Source organism: Botryllus schlosseri, chromosome 14, assembly GCF_051294905.1.
Source record: "Botryllus schlosseri isolate E-star chromosome 14, Bs_hap1, whole genome shotgun sequence".
Classification (NCBI taxonomy): domain Eukaryota; kingdom Metazoa; phylum Chordata; class Ascidiacea; order Stolidobranchia; family Styelidae; genus Botryllus; species Botryllus schlosseri.
This window is the reverse complement of record NC_137249.1, coordinates 12,696,675-12,716,936: the sequence shown is the minus strand read 5'-3', so window position 1 is coordinate 12,716,936 and position 20,262 is coordinate 12,696,675. Positions and strand designations below refer to the sequence as shown.

The 20,262-nt window shown below is 40.5% G+C and overlaps 1 protein-coding gene across 1 annotated transcript; it reads left to right on the top strand.

The window, feature by feature from the left end:
* The first annotated feature begins 1,051 nt into the window (after positions 1 to 1,051).
* On the top strand, positions 1,052 to 18,750 carry LOC145456060 (uncharacterized). Its single transcript, XM_080334093.1, has 5 exons — positions 1,052 to 5,884; positions 6,408 to 6,472; positions 9,361 to 9,539; positions 14,149 to 14,591; positions 16,828 to 18,750. The coding sequence occupies exons 2-5, from the start codon at positions 6,415 to 6,417 to the stop codon at positions 18,059 to 18,061; spliced, it is 1,914 nt and encodes a 637-aa protein (XP_080190219.1). The 5' UTR covers positions 1,052 to 5,884; positions 6,408 to 6,414; the 3' UTR covers positions 18,062 to 18,750.
* The last annotated feature ends 1,512 nt before the right edge of the window (positions 18,751 to 20,262 follow it).

Below are 20,262 nucleotides of genomic sequence, written 5' to 3'. Positions count from 1 at the left end.
TGGGTATTGGGGAATGAAGACTAGGAATAAACCTGAAGTGGGGAATGAAGACAAAAAAGGTTGGGAACCACTGGTCTAGTCTAATTGAAATCGCACCAGGCGTGCCTTGCCACGTACATTGTGCATCATGTCTCGATTCCATTTCCGCCGCATAGTGATCACCGCTGTATAGGCTACAGATGGAAACGTTGAAAGGTAATAGTGAATAGGAAAATATTCAGTACTAACACACCTCTTATGCTTCCCATTCCCACCAACGAAAAGATCATTTACTCATTTCCACGAGAGTTCCTTCCATTCATTATATAAGTTACTATTTGTGAGATTTGGTTTCTTTTGTACGGATTAAAACAGTGAAAAATAAAGCGGCCTGCCTAAAATGTTATGCAATTCATGTAGACTAGTCCTCGAAAGGTTCGCCACTCCTGTCATACAGGCATGTATAGTAGGGCTGTTCAAAAATAACATTTTTTCCAGATTCCAGCCATTCAGTGATTAAATTGTCAGGTTACCTTAAAAACGCTGCACACCAAATTTGGTTCAAGTCTAACAAGTATAGGGCTCCGCGGATCCAATTCAAATTTTTAATTTATACAGGAAAATTGAAAAAAAAAAAAATTTCAAATTTTTCTGTCAACCCCATGAAATTGTTGAGCTGTCTTCAGAGACGATACAAATAAAATTTGACTCAATTCGGACTAGTAGAAGTGGAGTTATTGGAGTTTTTCGTTGATAATTCTCCAATTATCCTTGATTGTTGGATAATCCGAGAATTATCAACGAAAAACTCAAACAACTCCGTTTCTACTGGTTGGAATTGACTCAAATATCATTTGCATGGTCTTTGAAGACATCTCAATATTTTCATGGGGTTGAGAGAAAAATTTGATATTTTTTTTTTAATTTTACGTAGTAAATTAAAAATTTTAATTGGCTCTGCGGACGCTTAGACATGTTCGAATTGAACCAAATTTGGTGTGCAGCCTTTGTTGTGGCAACCTGACAATTTAATCAGTGAATGGCTGGAATCAGGAAAAAAAAGTTACTTTTGAACAGCCCTAATGTATAGCCATTCATCATTACATGGCGAACTTAAAGAGATAAGCATAATTTATGAATTGTATGCTATACGCGAGTCCAATTGCATCAATCTTTCACGGAAGTAATTAATACATTTTCGAATTGTATTCGAAGGAAACGAATGGTGATTAATAGGGCAAGTTTTTTTGCACTAAAATCGCGAGAAAGTTGCACTTAATTTTGACAAAAGTTGCAGTAAAAAGTTGCATTTATAATTTCGGTTGAATTAGTAGGGTATGAGATACTCAAAGGGTTCCATTGTGTTACCTATAGTTCCTGCAGAGATGTCAAATTTGTTACTTTGCCGTTTCACAGACATTCTGGCGAGACCGCCAAAATTATATTCTTTCGCGGTACACAGAAAGAAAATTACTCAATGCGGGAATAACTTTCGCCAAAAAAGTCAATAACCCCCTCCCCCTAAAACAAGTCAAATAAAACACATCATACCGCTAGGTCAGCAACCTTGACCCAAATCGTTGCAGGAAAACTCATTCTTGGCTACTCTAACAAAATTAATAGCCTGAATAATTCGACCCAGTGAAAATATAATTTTCGGCGGTCTCGCCTGGGCTTTCGTGAAATGGGAAACTATCTCAAATTTAAACGACAGGATTAATAAAGCGATCTATTCACATATTGTTCGGACATGGTCTTGCTTGCAAGCCATTGTGTCAAAGATAACACAGTGACATGCAGCTAACCCATAATATAGCTCTTTGGTATGCAAATCAAAGAGAATAGAACCATATAGAAATAGATTATAGCATTTTTTAACTCACTCTTGACATTTTGACGCAATATTTGATAAAATTTGCAGTAAAAATTGGTGTCAAAATAGAGAAAAGTTGCAAAAAGTTTCACTATAAAACCTCTTCAAACAGCTTAAAACATCATAATAAATAGATTCTGACTATCTAGGGAGCTGTCGGAAGCTGTAAAAAAAAAGTTGCGAAAGTTGCAAAAACTTGCCCTGATGATTATATGCATTGACGCATAAGATGTACACGACTATACGCCCAACATATATTACACGAGGAAATGTGGTGATAAGGGTTCGCATGCACTCAGCAAATCGATAGATTTTATGTATAAACCGATCGCTTTTCAATCCAAACTGCTTAGCGCGAGCGAGTAAAGACTTTTAAATCTATATTTGCTTTGTATAGTTTAAACCGTGACATATACGCGAGAAAGTTCGCTCTTTGAAATGCGAGTGTTCGCCAGTATATATAATAAATTACGCACGATATACGTCACGAAGAAAAGGTGTTTGGCAGGCCAGGTTACAGCCTGTTAAAAATGTGCAACCAAGTAACTTGGCGAGACTGACACCAAAGACTACAATTGTATCACTGGATACCTCGGTTACGAGATGCGAAATGGCATTAAAAGCCCTATTACGGCGTTGCGCATGTATCTTGACACGGCTCTCAAAAATACAAAATCTGCCAATGAATCTGTGAAAAAGTCCGGGTATAAGCTATTGTTGTAACCATTGCGTACTTGATTCGAAAGGTAAGATATAATTTGCAAAGGTGGGATCCAGACCCGATTTTTTTCTCAGAGCTCGAGACAATATGGCAAGGCATATATGTGCGCATTTCAAACGTACATGTCCTAATGAACAAACACGCAGCAATTGCTGAGGTTTTCTTATTTCACCAGCCCGTTAGACACGAGAAATGATACGGGTTTGGACACGTGAGATGGTGCCATATTCGTATCCCAATTAGAATTGAGATTGCCGGAATATCAGTCTAGGATTGAAGCCTCGTCAAGTCGACATATCATTTCGACAGATATTTTTATCACAACAACTATTGCAGTTTTAGGGCATATGACTTGAATTCAGACATGATATTAACCGATTGTGGAGTTCGGATCGAATATAAGGGACATGTTTTGGATCAGAAAAACGAGAGATACATTTATCCCGGTCACGCCGAACAGCAGCTCCTATGGATTTCCTTCGACTGTATGTTGAAATATTTTGTCCTTTATGCACAACGTCTCATGTTAATTTCATCACCCATGTTCATGAGAATCCAACTATACATTTTATTGCTCAGCATAATCACTCGGTCTCTGACGGTTTATATGGTAATTAGTTCAGAAAATACATATTTATCACCATGTGACGGTGTTTATCAAGTAGCTTGTGCATTATGTGCAATTGTGCAAGCATATGCGAGTTTCGCCAATATCTGTAAGTAAACCCTCAGGGAAAATACAATTTCGCTGTAATTCTCACGTCCAAATCCGAATGGCAATCCGATTTTACGGGTATAATCTGATGGAAGTCCAAATCCAAATTTAATTCTTCGATCCCTTTTGCCGTCTCTATGCTAATTTTCAGTGGTGACTTATGAGGATCATTAACTTTGCACGCCTCGTCGTCAGCGTGAACGTATATCGGGGTGATGACCAAAACATATAAATTGATGTATCAATTCAACATGCTACTGGTATTCTGCTGTGAATTCTACATGCTAAAGTATCGGAACATATTCCTTAGCTACAGACAGGATTGGATGTCTTAGTCAATAACTGGTGGGGTTGTATCCATTTCAGCCAGTACACCAAACAGAATACAATAATCACCCATTGTTTATGAGGACCTCTGTAAACTGGTATTTGAATAACTAACTGACTGGTGGTACTACACTTGAATATTGCTTTCAAGACCGTATTCATTGTAGTATAGATCTTTTGTCCTTTATCAAGATTTAACGGCAAAATAGCAACCATATTAACAGAAATTGAAATTGAGGAAATGGAAGATATTGAATTGAAAACAAATGTGTCAGAGTGTGACGTATTTGTATTGTACAACCTAATTTGCGAATTGGTTGAACTAAACTATTTCCCTGCTGTTTTACCATTGTTTGCTCGTGTCGAAAAGGATGGCATGGAAATTTAACACGGGTCATTCATTCCCATGTCCTTTGTATGATTAACAATCCGCGGTTGTTCGAAAACTACTGTTTATTCGTTTCGGTACATTACGTACAGTTTCTGCAATTCCAATCATATCCTAGTCTTGATAAATGATTGTCCTCAATTGCTTTCCCACCAATTCCACACCTCGCAATTGCAGTACATTCCATCAACACGATCTTATACAATGCGTGATTGGAAATGGAGCAAGGTCGTTATTTGGGACAATAAAATGTGACAGTGTGTTGTAACCATCCATGATGACGGCTAATACGCGTCCTTCGTGAATGGCGAACTAAAATTTCCGAGATAATTTCGATAATAACAAGTTGGAGAGCTACCCAGTCCGACAATGTCGCATATTTCAACAATTACGCAGTGCCAATTAAAAGAAAATCCTTATTCGCACGTTCATAGATATATATTGTAATCCATTACTGAAGTGGAATTTGTTGAATGGTCTGCCTGGAAATATAGGCCGCAATAGTCACTGACTGTCAATCAGTTTTAAAACTCGTAAACATGCTACTGTGTACTCAAGTACTCCAGTTTCGCATATATCGGGAGAAACTACTTGACATTTTTTCCGTGCAGAGTGAAAATTGTGAGAAATTCTGTTCTTGAGCTCCACGGAGGGATATCAGTCCATCGTTCTCACACCATGATTAAATGAAACCTATGTGGACACCGAAAATGCATGTCATCACTATACAGATGGTTATTAACTCGTGATAAAATAAATTAAAGAACTACTGATAACGAGAATAGGAATTTTAGAAAGGTAGCCATTCAATATTGCTTATAATTGTAATACGAAAGAGGCCTACCGTTTGCGAGCAGGTTTGGGAGTAGGTTTCAATATGATTTAGAGTCAAATGTACCCGATTTGGGAAACATTTCTGAAGTCAGATATAAATACCACGTCTCTATCTGCTATGTGTTCTTTATAACTATTACAGAGGTACAATATAACTTGTAAAGGGGTTAGCAATCCGATTTTATGTTACTATCTGATTCGTTATAACACGCAAAACTTAGAACTGAGCGAATAAGACCGTTTTCAGAACGCTGAGTGTGAGCCCTTACCTTTATGCTAAATGCGCGTTAATTCAGCTACTTTTCGCAAAACAAAAACAATTATCACCGTAGTAATTCGTGAAATGCGCTTCGGATTATATCTTCGAAATCGCTCGGCTAGAATTTCGCTCCAGGCATCGACCGTAAATAGATGACGTCGAGAAGAAAATCGCAGCCTTGCGAAGATATGTCTCACATTCGTTTCTGTCGGATAGCAGGAAACACCCGAAAGTAGGCCGGAGCGATTGCAGCGAGCAGACTCAATATAGCAGTGGGGTGGATATTTACGAGTGATCGTTATTATTTATTGTAGCTTATCAACTTATAAAGAAAGAAACTCGGCAGTCAGTAGGGCATACAATATACATGGTGATTGCAGGCGTATAGTAGGACTTTAGATCCGAATTGCAAGGATCCCGAAGATTTCGTGTCATTGTTGCGATAAGATTGGAATAGTTGAAGAATATACGATCACGCAAAGGTTACTATAGCAGACAGGAAAGATGTGCAGTTTTACAACTGCATTCCGTGATTCCGTGATTTTACAGCGTTGATTACGACACTCAAGATATTTCACTAACTATAGGCTTGCCACTTAGCTGGCGGTTATGTTGACTTGAGGATTCCACGCATTGCTCTCCACGTTACTTAGTTTGAAATTCCTATTTCCTATTTCATAACAATTTTGTTATTTCCTTCTTTTGTCATACAGAGCTTAAGCGCTATAATGCCTATGAAATAAATGCATTACGTCTTCGAAGATTCAAAGGCGCTGGAGATATATTAGGTGAGTGCTTCTCTGCCAACAACCGTATCCTAGCTACCCACCAGCTAATTGCCGTAAACGCCATTCCAGAGTTTAAAACATGACATATTATTATGAGCAGGCGTGTCGCCAATTGTAAATTCAATGAAGCGATGCGGTCCACTTTGATCTTCCTGTCAACAACGTTACATAACCATACTTCGTCTTACGCACCAGATTTCATTCGAAAATCGAAACCTGTCGTTCAGATCATCACAGAAAAGCCTAAACAAATGCCACTCTATTGTGTCACATAAAGGTGAGCAGTTGAAATCAATAACTGGCCTGCGCCGGTAACGGATCAATAGTTTTCTGTAGGAAGAATAGGTCAAGGTTGGGCGAATGACCAAAGTCATTTGATTTATTTGTGGACATAATAATCCGCAAACAAAGACACATTATGCAACGCGCGGTGCGAATCCGTCGGTGGTTTTACATCGTACGCGAAATGTGTGTTCGAATTCGAACAGTATCAAGTGTGTGAATGTATGCTGTTCCTTTTCAGATTAATTATGGTAATTGATATAATGGCGAGACGAGGACAACTTGGATATGGAACGCTAGACCACGGTAAGTTGAACTTGCTGAGTATATGATTTGTGTCGCAAAACGACATAACTTTACCCCGAGGGGATGAATTATGTCGAAAATCTCGAGTTTCGCATTAGGCATGGCATTAATATAATTGGGTTTCGCGATGGTGCATTGTCATCGCTGTATATGGTCGATCGTTCCTTATTGACTAAGTTGCCAGAATCTGACGTAATATACGTGGGATCTATATTTTGCTTGTTTTAATTCAACGCACTAGCTATACACGATTATATAGGTTGCAAATGTCCAGTTGTCCAGCGAAACGCAATCCACATTTTACACAAATAGTAATTACCGCAATGCAAGGGCGCTGCGTAATTTTAGTTATTTGCGGACATGCCGCGGGTCTGGTAAATCTACCAAGAATTCCAAAGAGTAGCATTTCAGTTTTGTTTCCGATTCTGCAATCATGATCTATTGTGAGCATTCCCGTGCTACCTATATACATTGGGGCCGGGGCTCATAATGTGACATGTGTTGTGAACGGATTTCTATTCCTCTGCCTGACATAAAGGGATTTAGCTAACAATGAATGGAGTATATGTATACGGGCTTATACCACGATTCATTTTAAGCCATCTGCGCTAATCTTGAGATTACTGTGCTATTTCAACGTCGAATTATAATTCAGTGTGTATTGTGATAGCGATGCAACTGTCACAGAATATTATGCCCACGCCGTTGATTGTATGTCAATAGTTATCAGCACGTCCGACGCGAGGTCTCTGTTATGTATACAAGATTTTTAGCTACGTACGTTACGACTCTTGCGGTGGAAACTGCTTTGGAACTTACAGTTTAGTAGGTACAAATGAAGGTAGTATCTCTCCGTTATTTACATAAAGCAAGGTCATGCATTTACGATGGGAATTGTGGACACGGGAAATAGGCGAAGAGGTTATTTCGAAAATTGGATCAATCTTGAATTTACACATTCACAATGCACTATATATGTTGACTCGTGACTACATCCTCTATGCTGATGCCTTCGTTGGTGTGACTGTCGTCCCATGAAACGGTTGCTTACTAGTTTATTAGCAGGCGTGAAGAATGCTACCTAAACCCCACTTCGACATTTCAAGTAGCGTGGTTGTGGTATTTGATCGGGTTACCTTTCGATTTAATCACCGTCCACCACAATGTGACGCATGGCATCGAAGCAGTCTCCGGATCGCACGAGTCTGCGCTTGATTCGAGAATGTTCCGTTACTCATTTGCGATTAAACATTCCAAGTGAGATCCGTTTATGCTCGCGGTCCACCGCGCGATGGAATACAAGTTCAGAAAGCAGATTAGGCGATAAGCTTCCTAGCTCAAATGTAACGTTGAATGCCGGCGGCGATTATTTTCTTTGCGGGACCCGTAGTACCCGTCTGCTTCAACATGCGTTAGGGGTGAATATCTCAATATGCGCTCGTCAATACATATATTCTAATTTTTCCAGTGAGCTTCTATTTTGGGCTTTTTGAACGACAATTGAAGGCGATTTATGAATTGAGCAGAATGGCACAAATTAGAACAATCAGACGCTTTCGATCAGTAGGTCAAGTATTCGGATGAGATAACAGTCAATGCCGAAAATATATTGCCTTACTTGTCATCGCATATCTCCAATGCCCCCGAGTCGACTATCAGAAAGCAATATATGTCATGACATCGCCTGACCCGATCAATGAATCTTTGTAACATCAAGGCTGGTGATTGTAGCTAAATATACAACAATTTATGTTTGACTTTCGATATTACGTTTAGCGTATATAGATACAACTGTCCGTCCAGCCTAGTCATAAAGTTTATAACAAGTTCTGTATTTCTGCCGGGATCTCGCGCCAGCATGCATTCTATACGAAATGGCAATTTACGACGCGACTGCGTGAATCGAATGGCCCTCGTAAATTCGGAATTACGGACTTTTATCAATGATTCGCAAGTCTGATTCCATCAACCGATGCTCAGCTATTCTAATTCGCATCCTATATTATTTCATGGTACCGGCTCCTATTCAACCTCGAGGGTTTTCAATTCAAGTTGCAGTGTGAATAAATTTTATGTTTAAGATTACGCAGTTAAAGGGTCACATATAATCCTATTGTATACAAACTGGATGGATTTCTGTCGAAAAGGATGGATTTACGCTGACCGTGCAGACATAAGGGTTCCCAGAAATTGTCCTGTCCTTATACGTGCTCCGTTGCAATGTATCCTGCAGTGGGAAGACCGATTCAAAAAGTGCCTTTGATTTAGTTCGGTCGGTAGCATATGTTCCCGATTACACAGGATTTTCAACGTAGAAAACACCATACAATTTTATGTTTCAGTTCCGCTGTTGAGGTTGGTCAACATTTTCAGATACACGGGCTTGCCGCTACAGCACTGCGCCCGCACGCTTAGTGTGGTATTGAGTACGATCCTATAATAATGGATTCGCCGATGTCAGCGAAATGCAATAAAACTTACGTTTCAAGGATTCCAATCCAAATATTTGTATATTTACCTTCTCGATTAGATTTCATTGAGACTGGAACAGTCGTTGTTAACATAATGTAATACATACGAAAGTGAGCTTATTGTTATTTAACTTACCATGATGCCGCCTATACGATTGTATTCAAACAAACTTCATCGTTGCATTTTCTCAATGGATGTTTGGTAGAAATAGTACCGAATTATGTAATCAAATAGCGATATTCCGTGATAAATCGCTTACAAATCGCGGATAGATAGCTATCCATTATCGGTAACGATATTTTCCCTGAAACTGTATTCGCAAGCAAATATTGGTACCACTACGATAACGTGTGACGACTATAGATCTCTTTGTACACGAACATAACTTTGACGAGATGCATTCTTTTCATATAAAGATTACACCATGTTGGAAGACCATCTTCTCGTGAGCCTACAAGTACTGACCGGATCGCATACGCGACAGAACGTGCGCAAGGCGTACCAGAGCGTAATCAACATGCTGGACCGAAATCTTCAAGTGATTGGCGAATCTGAGATATCAGACATCGTCGGACTTCCCAAGCCCCCGGAAAAGGTACCTCGACTTGAAGACGAAATCTTTTTCCGATTAGATCCTTATCTACGAAAATCGCGTTGAGAGCCAGACATATCGTAATGGTTTTTCATAGCATATTCTTACATGATTCCATTCATGCTAGGAAAATTTTACGGATTTTATTCAGTTGTATATAGCATAATAGAAAAGTAACATTCCCCTGTACAGATGTTCAAATACTGCGCAACGATGTTACACATTGAGAATACAGTTTTGTTATTGCTGAACTGGCTATCATTCGTGAGTGGCAATTGAGGTCCTTAGCCTTCAAAACAATTCAATGCCGAGTACCGATTGTCACCGTAAAATATGTTTCGATATCATGAAATCAACAGCATGATTACGGACAATCATGCCTTTGTGCATTCTGTTGCGTTTGCAACGTTACGGCATGTTGTTTCGCAAATCAGCCTACATCCAGTGGTTTCAGGCGCCATGATTCACTGGATGACGAAACAATTGTGTTTAGTGTTGAATGCCTGATATCGTAATGGTTGTAGTAAGCGATTAGTCTCTAGCAGCAACAAGATCCAGGCGACTGTCTATCTATACATTCGGCTTCTTTCTCGGCATTCATATGAAATAGTGGTGTCATGTTCATCGATGTCATGTGCATCAACCGCTGAGCATCGCAAGCACTTTTTTCTGCACGCTGCAGTAATGGTAGTGTCAGGTTCATCGCGGGTCACGGTTCGGTCAATGTTACACTGTACAGCGTAGGACGCAAAAAATCAAAATGGTGTTTGTTGACATTGGCGGAATTTGACTGCTTGTCCTGTCTGCGGAATGCGCCTTCACGCTGTCAAAGTGCACGTTCGCAGAGCACGGTCTTGAAAGTTATTCCGGGAATGGCGACGATTAATAAATTAAAATATATCCAAACCGCGTCACGAAGGCTTTAGGATGCCGACCGTATGCCGTGAGTCAAACGTAATAATCTGATGAGTCGCTGACAATCTCTCTGCGCCGTAAACAACATTCAAGGTCAGAACGATGTTAGCAATGTGCCTATGAGATGCCCACCGGGTACTGTACGGTCGCGGCCTCTTGTCGAAACATCGAGCGCATTCGCGAAAGGTCTATTCCACTTATTTTGAAGGCAATCTCTTTTAACTTGGCATCTTTAAAAACAACTTAAACCGAAGTTAAATGTCACAACACCGAAGACGGCTTTTGTTGCAGACGCCACAAAATATCACTCGTTGCGCAAGTTCATCGGTAAACGACTCTCGTGACTTATTTGCACTTAAATATCTGTACTTGTCGCCCGTCCGAGAGCGAAACATCATAATTACTAAGTAATTGCCGCAATTATCTGTGGGCAAAATATGACGTTGTAGGTATAATCCTGCTTGCATAAATATATCATATAAATCTAATCAAATCAGAAGCTTGTGGAACTACGTTTCGTGCAAGATTGACGTTGCTTTTTTTGCGGCTCGGACTAGCGATAGAACATTCGAAATTTTCTCTGCTAATCCCGTGAAGGTCGCAGCCACGAAACTTGCGAAGTTGGCGCATACTTGCGGTACATGAGGTTAAAGTTCAAATGGCCACGCATTCTGGTTTCAATAAGATCATATGAGCATTTATAAAATCTGCGTTTTTCACATAATGCACAATATTGCCGTAGCTTGACGGATTTGACCCCTGATGTCGGAGTGTACGATTTCGCAGAATGCGAATCACACTAAATTTACAGGATTTAGCATATTCAATTCGATTCACAGGTATTTGCTACAAAGCATTTAATCTGCTACAAATTTAATGACGCTATTACTACTCAGTAAAAGAATCGATGATTCATGGTAGGTCTACATGATCATTCGGATTTTTGGAATCTTGGTAATTTTCTTCGAGTAAAATTGTGATATTCAGCAGAACTCCCCTATTCGTCGTCAACATGGATTTATGAATGTTTTGTCACGTGCACGATACACATTGAATATATCGCATAATAATCGCATATATATCACATATATATCGTGCAAATGAGTCGAACAGATAAACCGAACAGTTACAGTGCAGTGGACGGACAGCCATTACAATACAGCTGTATAAATAGTCATAGCTTATTTATGTTGATAAATGAGCATTCCCTATATATCTCTGCTATCATAGACTTTTACATGTGCTTTTAAAATTTGTTTGAGATGTAATGTGCAAAATATATTGATAGTTTACTGCTATGTGCAGCTTCTACGTTCAGCGTACGTGTCTTTGAATAATCGGGTACTACGGCACTTATCCAAATTTCTAATCTCCGCTATATCGTCACCTATGACCGATGTAAAACATTTATTATCTTGACACTCGCCGCTTGTAACTCCTCCTAATCCCAAATAATATTACTTCCTGAGTGGATCTTGCTCTTGGTGCCGCGGGCTGTTGTATCGCATCAAATATTCAATCAATCCTCGGCGACTTGTATTTATTACTCCTCTCCCGGGGATTATTGTGGGAATAGCGGTACATAAAACTTATCATTAACACTGTAAGGTCACGGGCTAAAAGGTCGATTTAAACGGGTGAGACCGAGATAAATACTGCTGCGAATGTTTGTTGGGATAAAATGTTATTAAGATCGAATTCCGCGATAACATGTTAATGACAAGACGAAACTGCAACGGATTGTCGTCAACCTATACCGTACATGTTTTAAGTTAGGCCTTCGAGAAATCACTGGTAGATCGCCAACCTGCGTTAATCGGTCCACATCACGGTCCATGGTGATGTATAGAATCATCGGATAATGATTATACTTTTGCACAATGCAGTTGCATAACATCGGCCTACTTCAGGTAAATTATATACTTCCTGCGGAAAAATTATCTACGCAAGAGTTTCCATATGACTCAAACAGAAGTCCAGAATTCGAAACCACAAATAAGTGCAGGCTGGGAATGCGGAGAGGCGGATACAGATATTGCAAGAATAAGTGGCGCGCATACCGACCTAGTTGGTAGCCATATAATTAGCAAGAAAATAGGTATGCGAACACACTGCAAAGTTACGGCTGTGACATCACAATCTTTTAGGCAGCGTGAAAATTAGCTGATTGGTCACGTGTGACTAAATATAGAGTGTAAATTGTCGTTTACATACCTTGGTGCAAAATGCGTCGCCTCAAACACCGCGAGTGGCACCGTAAAAGGTGAGGGTCGCGTTGAATTTTTGATGGATTCGATTTCAATGCGGTAAGCGGGCAATTTAGGTATGGGTGCTCCTGGTTTTTAATTGTAACTGCGCGACACCGCGAGATTCCAAACTGCTTGGAAATGCATTTAATATTGATTTATTGCCAAACCGTATTCTAGATTCACACAATATTATCTGAAACATAATTTCATTTCGGCAAGAAACAGTGTAAGCTACATAAATAACAAACTTTTGCCACTCCCGATCGAGAACGGTGTTATGTAAATTCGTGTGAAAATATACTTATGCATTCTACTTTACACATAATTGATATTTGAAAGCGTTCATTGATAAAAGGTCATATCCCACTGAGCGGGCACTGCAGGTGTTGATAAACATACACAAATATTTTCACTTGTTCAGCTGCTCTTATGATACCTTTTCTCAATATATATGTTAACATGGGATATTATATGTCTGATTCAATTATATCTGGCATATTCAACTATGAGCTATATATGCTGAACCAAATCGTGCATCAGCACTTCAGCAGTTCTTATTCGTAGAATACGTGTCTTTATGTAATAAACAAACCTGGTATTCAGTAAAAACTGTACAGTACTGTAGCATGTATCAGTCCGACAGTTTGTATTTTGTGCGTCAACAGCGATGTAAACGTCGACGTAAGCAAATGACTTCCATGTACAAGCAGTTATTTTTAGTTGCGCGCAAAAGTTGGTTGGACATATACACATTGCGCATAATCCAGCGGTACAGGAGTCGGACTTGCTTTCGTGGTAGATGAGGTCAGGATAATAAAATAAGAACTTTGAATCATCGATCAAGTACGAAACTACAAGCGAAGTGTGAAAAACCTCGAACATTTCTCATATCGGACGAAAATAAAAGAAATTGGCTGACATGATCGTTTTACGCGTCGCGCGATTAATCCGCGCAATCTCGGGGCCTTATGATTTGATTTCGCACATGATTTCTCTGATTTACCTCAAGCAGACCCTCTCTAATGAGAAACGTTACATGAGGTTCTTCTGATAATAACTGGTTTTCAACATACACAGCATTTATGCCACAGCTGATGCGCTGATGCGTGCGATATATGTGGAGATGTTGCTGACTACTGATTAGTGATTACTAAGAGTTGGAGGTTTGTCTAGGCTCCTCCTCGCCATATCATCCGTGTAAGCGGTGTCCTATAAAAGCTTAGAAATGGGCCATGCTACAAGTCGGCAGCTACAGAATAAAAGATGAAGAAAATTGACCTGGTGTAAATGACCATAGTAGTCGACAAACACGATGAATACCACAAACAAACAAACTTAAGTCGGAAAGGACAGATGCAGATAATAAATCAAAATCCAAGGCATTGCGTGCAAGTCCTTTTGTTCGGTCGGTTGCATTCTTGTAGTCAATTTCCGTTGTTTATTTACAGGGTTCGTCCGACCAAGCGGTGCCTTGTTTAGCCACCCTATTGTTCTTCAACGGCAGCCTGGAAAATTCCCAAGACACCAAACACCGAAAGACACACGATCGCTCTTCAGACTCCTTCAGCAAACCAGACCTGTTGCTGAATCACGCTTGGAACAAGAGCCAAGACCTGGAGGGCGACTTTTCGAAAGCGTTGGACTTGAACGACAATGACGTAACGAGCTGGGCGCGCGAGGAGAAAGCATCGAAGGTTTCGCACGCAAATATGCCGTTTCAGCGGTTCGACGCTATCCTGAATGAATGTCGAGAAGACGAGAAGGACAACGGTGACATTAGCATCGAGCGCGACATTGGATTTCGGAAAGGAATTTTTGATTGCGAAGTCGCTGAACGCACGTTGGACGTTCGGAAGCAGTTAGAGACGTGGCCCTGGGAATATCATCACAAGTAAGATGAAGCCATTCTTTTGCTGTTGTGTTATTTTCACGATTTCTCAGCTGCCAACTTTTAGCATGGCCTATGGACCCTATCACTATCGTTCGAGGATTGTTGTAAGACACCGATTGAAAACAGTTTTATTTGAGACGAATTTGTCGTTTCCCTTCCAACGCCTTGAAAAGTGCATTGGGCGAAACAGGGCACAGAATCAGCGGAGGACTGATCATCCCACACTCCCAGAACATTGTTACAGAACGTTGCCTGATAGTTATGTTTGAAAAGTAGTCTACGAAATTATTTCTGATGGAGTGAGATTGGCATTCTTTTCATTGTCGCGATATGAACTTCATTCATATTTATTTGCCCCGCATATGAGATACATGATTTCATTTTAAGTGGTTCTTCACTATGTATGACATCATTGTATTTGGTACTCGAATATTCAACCCGAAGCATAGTAAACGATTCCAAGTCGTATCATCCAGGTATACTGGAGTTAGGGTTAGTATCGTGATATCCACCTATAGACATTTGTCCTGTATATCAGGGCGCATTTACTGCATATTATGCTCATTACGCTTAAACTATTACTCGTCTCTGATAACAAATAAATAAAAATACACCAGTTTTTTTAAGGTCATTGTAGTACAACTGTAACCTGAGCAGATAACGGGTCTTGTTCGCCAAGCCTTTTTGCGAGTATCATTTATCATTACGATGTCGAATAGTTACGTTCCCTTGGCGTGTAATTTAGTCTTATTTATCGTAGTAATGACGACGCTTGTTAGATAGAGGTGATCATTAGCGGTTGGGATGTGAGCATGCTTGACAGATCTCATTAAGTTTCAAATCTAATCTATAAATACACGCGTCTGCTAGTCTGTTGTGGTCGAGATTGGAAACAAAATAATGATTTTTCAGAATGTTTACAACGTTCAGCGCATGATGAGCTGAGGTTGCGTTATTTTTTCTGCACTTTGCATGTTTCCAGAGCACCGCATACACACATAGATAATTATTTGGAGACTTGGTTTCTTAATTCTATGTTTAAGCTCATTTGAGTGGATTAATATGTCTTGACTTGATAAAATTATGGTTCCATTTTTCCCGTAATTCACCTCTTTTTGATCAATGTTATGCGATGAATGTCACGTCGTAGTATATTCTCTCCTAATTTACTCTGTTCTAGTTATTTCCCTATCTGTCATTAACATTCGACCGGTAAATCGTGCTCGTGTAAATCTGTTCAATGTATAATGTACATTGTACATGTAGTCACCTATCGCCGAGTTCCGCGAAAATAGTCACAAATCTATTTCGGTGTCGAAATTCCCGGCGTAATTCCAATTCAAAAATAAAGTCCAATATTGATATAGAAGATATGCGAACTTGACAGTGTCAATACGTCGGGACGTTAGTCACGGTGGTGTAGTTATTTTAGGCTTGGACAGAATCGTTAATTGCCATGTGGTGGGTTTTCCGCTGGTGTGTCGATTTGGAAGTTGTATTTGCGGACACGAGATGACAATATTATCCTTATTACGACTTGTGAATTCGGCGCGAAGTCTGGGAATGCTCGCGTAACTACCAAGTCATGCTTAACAGCTACTAACCACGTCCGGTAAATCATGCTTCGCGCTAGCGAAAATTCATGTGCACTTTATAAAGTATTCTACAATTATCTGCCAGTCCAGAGCCTGAAATGCTGCCTTTTCAATTTAAAATATTTCCTGGAAAAGTCCGGTATTACCGTCTGATCTGCGGTAGCGCTTCGCGAATTCGAGATTTCGAGATTGTCGCATCGTAATTGGCGAAAACAAAATGAATACTCGTATTACCCGCAATTCCCAGATAAAATCTCTATCTCAACCTGTAGGCTACTTACCATGCAGTGTTGTGGATAATGCAATCTGCTACACAATAGTATAGCTGGTTATGCTGCATAGCACAGGTGTGGATAGTGTGTGTGTGTAATATATGTATGTACACACGAGACTCATACAATTTTTGTCTAACAGGCCGAAACCGTACCTATAAGAAATATCCATTTCATCGAATGCTAACTTTCAGTGTCTGCATAGATCGGACCAGGCCTACGATAACTCAAGTTCCTAACTTAACCGTTTGGACACTTGTAAATCGAACTGAATATTTCATGCAAATCCGTGATTCTCGAAAGTTAGAAATTGATACTATGCAGTAATACTGCATCTATGAAAAGTCGGTAATTTCATTGCTATTTCAGAGCCGTCACAAAGAAGGGAATCACGCAGTATCACTGGAACACTCAAGACTTCTACGCATACCAACCAGAACGTGACGTTACGAGATTATATGGGGACGTCATAGACACTACCAAGATCACGAAAAGGAAAAGTATAGTTCAATGCGCCAATGGGGACTATTGCGCAACAAAAGGGGAAGAGTCGGACAGTACAAGTACCGGCAGTAAATACAGCGACATGGACTATCAAAAAAGACCCATTTCCACGTCAGACTTCCCACTCATGGGCGTGCGGGAAGTGCATTACGGAAAGCAACACTTGCGGTACACGCTGTTCGTGAGCGATTCAAATTGGATGTATCAAGTCGAATTTTATCGCTTGCTACTGCGGCAATGTCCCTGTACGTTACGTAACGATTTCTGTCTATTTACCGTTTATCGCGGTGAAAACACGGATATTCAATTCGCAGTGAAAAAACTCGATCCGAAACAGACTCCCGTGCCGCTATGCTCCACTGTGTTACAGTTTAAAGTTCATAAAGTCGGCAGCATAGTACCGCTACTGCCCAACTCGTGTAAGCTAATTAACAAAACTAAATGGCATACGACGGATCACGACGGTAATATTATAGTTTTGAATATCTGTCCGCGCGAAGACGGTGTCGCTAGCGATACCGCAAGCTCGTACTGCGAACGAGAGAGTACGCCACTAGGCGACAGCGTGAGATCACAATCGGAAGCACGGCTGTCAAGCGAAGACGAGAATCTCTCTCTCGAAAGGCTAGACAGCTTCGTTGAACCCGAACTGCCCGAAAGAATGCCTCTGCTGCAAAGCTCGCTCTATTCGTACCTACCGCAAACGTCCAGATTTGGCTCGAGGTACACCAGTTCTCACTCCGCCGGCTCGTCGTCTTCAACATCTCCTGACCGAAGGTCGAGTCGCTACAGTGGTTACAGAGAGCGGATGTTTTCTGCCGCGCAATTTAACATGAACGGCAACTTCACGCTGCCGAACATGAGGCACACGAGCACTGTTGGCAGCTCTTCGTCGAGAATCTCGGAGTCTAGTGACGACCCAGAAAACACGAATTTTTACAGGAAAGCCAAAGGGCGACGGGATACCAGACGGAGGAGCGACTTTTACGGGAGATCGGCACCCAGACCGAGGTCGAAATCGTCGTCTCGGACGCCGAAAAAGAAAAACAATCTTCAACGCACGAAGTCCCGGGAAGAGGAGGTTGTGGTATTCGTGTAATTGCCGCTGCGGGTTTAGAATCGATTTGAGCTGGGTTCAAATTAGGGGTGGTCAACGCGAAGCCATGACTCTAACGAAGTCGATGACAGTCGGAGGGGATACTCATATTTCGGATACTTTGTATTGCTCTTTGTGCAACGTGCAACGGCTTTGGGCTTTTCAGATATTGTTAGCTGCCAATACCCATGTTACCTTGCTTTTTGGAGTCTCTCTCGTGTACAAGGAATAGTAATACGAATTTGTGTGCAGCACACGATCTCTACCTTATTTTGTACTGATCATATTACATTTGCGTTATTGAAAACGCGACATTATCCGATTCATGCGAGAATTATCGTATGAATGAAATCCGGTTTCATTCGATTTTCCACATTCCTATTCCGGGTTACACTTTGGTCCGAACCCTGAAATCTCGTTTTGCTCTTCCACCGACTCGACTCCGCATTATAGACGCAGGTTCTCGAATATTTATGATTCAGGTTCGCTTTTTAGGATTCGTTCCATTGCGAACATTTACTCGCATCGTAAGCCCGTAAAGATTCTCGCTTTTCCTTCGGCATCGAAGTGTGTTTATACAGTCTTCGTGACGTAGCAGGTACGCGTTTTATTCTATGTTTACTATCTTTTCAATCACATGCACTTTATAGTATATTCGTATATTTCTTCTAAATTAAATTTGACGATCACGAGTCCTTGTCGCTTTGCTTGCGATGCAGTGGATTGTAAAGTACGGTTGCTTCCAGTATAGCCGGTATATAGTCAGTTTTGTATCGACGGGCTCTCACAAGTTAAACTATATTGTAGCCGCATTCCGACCTTTATCCAGACATATCCGTCTCCTTCGCTACATTTGTAATGCGCGTGTTTAGCATCTTATGGTATGTCCCAACCCATTCCAGTGACCCCGTTCTAGTCCTGCTCCGGAACCTGATATGGTGATCGTTTTCGGGATGCGAAAGTGAAGTTTCATCGTTAGGGATAATTATTACAAGTGAACAGACTGGCGAACGACATATGGAAATCCGCAGTTAACGACAACGGGCACTAACCTGGGTATAACTAACCGAAAATCGAAACGAGATGTTACCGAAGGATTGCATTTACAACAAATGGTTGTTTAAACAAAAGCCTTTTTAAAAAAAATTGTCTTTTTGTTCAACTTGTATCATTATGCCGTAATTGTGTAAATACTTTCCAAAAACATGTTATGTGAGCCTACGGACGATTACCACCCGATAGAGCAGACGTATACGATATGGGATCGTTGGAACCTTCAAAATAGTCGGTTCAACAGTTATATAGTACGTAGATATTTCGAGCTGTATTCATCGTATATTTTCAATTGTCAAATGTCAATTTAGGATGACGTCACAATTGAATATTCGTGACATCATGGCTTAATAAAAAACATGTTTTAAACAAGAGAGTTGTTTCAAACATGTTTGTTTTAAATGCAACCCTAACTATAGTGTAAAATCAGAGATGGACAGCGACATGGTCCTTCCACGTTTTCTCGGTATTCCTACCGGCTTTATTCTATACTGTAAAACACTTATACTCGAGCGATTATGTGTTCAGATGTACTACGATTCTACTTCGACAGGGTGAGAAGCATAGACAGTTGCTGTTTACGTTCTTGATTTTGTCAAATATCAAGTATAGTAAATCGATGGATTCTCATTACTTTCAAGGCGTGTCACCTAAAACCACGACGCTCCTTCTGGTACGTTGCATAAAAGTCGACTCAGGGATATCTATGAGTCGACTGCACAAAAGAACCTCGGTAACGAGAAGATGTAATATCACGATCACGCAGTAATAGCAATCAAATCACGGTAATCGGGGTTTCGCGTGAACGGGACACTACTCTTTCATGAACGAAATTCCGGTGAAAACTGTCGATACTGCGCGACGGTGTCAGCTTATAATCTTGAACACTACAGCCTTTTCGTTGCCATTGTAGTCATTTTGCACTATATAGCCACGAAGATGCTCCTTAAAGACTTGAAAACTGACACAGACTAAGGAAACGACACTTTGTTCCAATGTACTTCTTTAAAATACTTCAGTTTCTCATATCATTCGTTTTATACTTTAGGCGGTTCGAAGTCTCTTTTAACAGTTGCGTAGAACTTTGTGACCGCTCTGCATAAAATCCAGAGAGACGACGACAGTTCATACTCGCTCAAGCATATACTTCG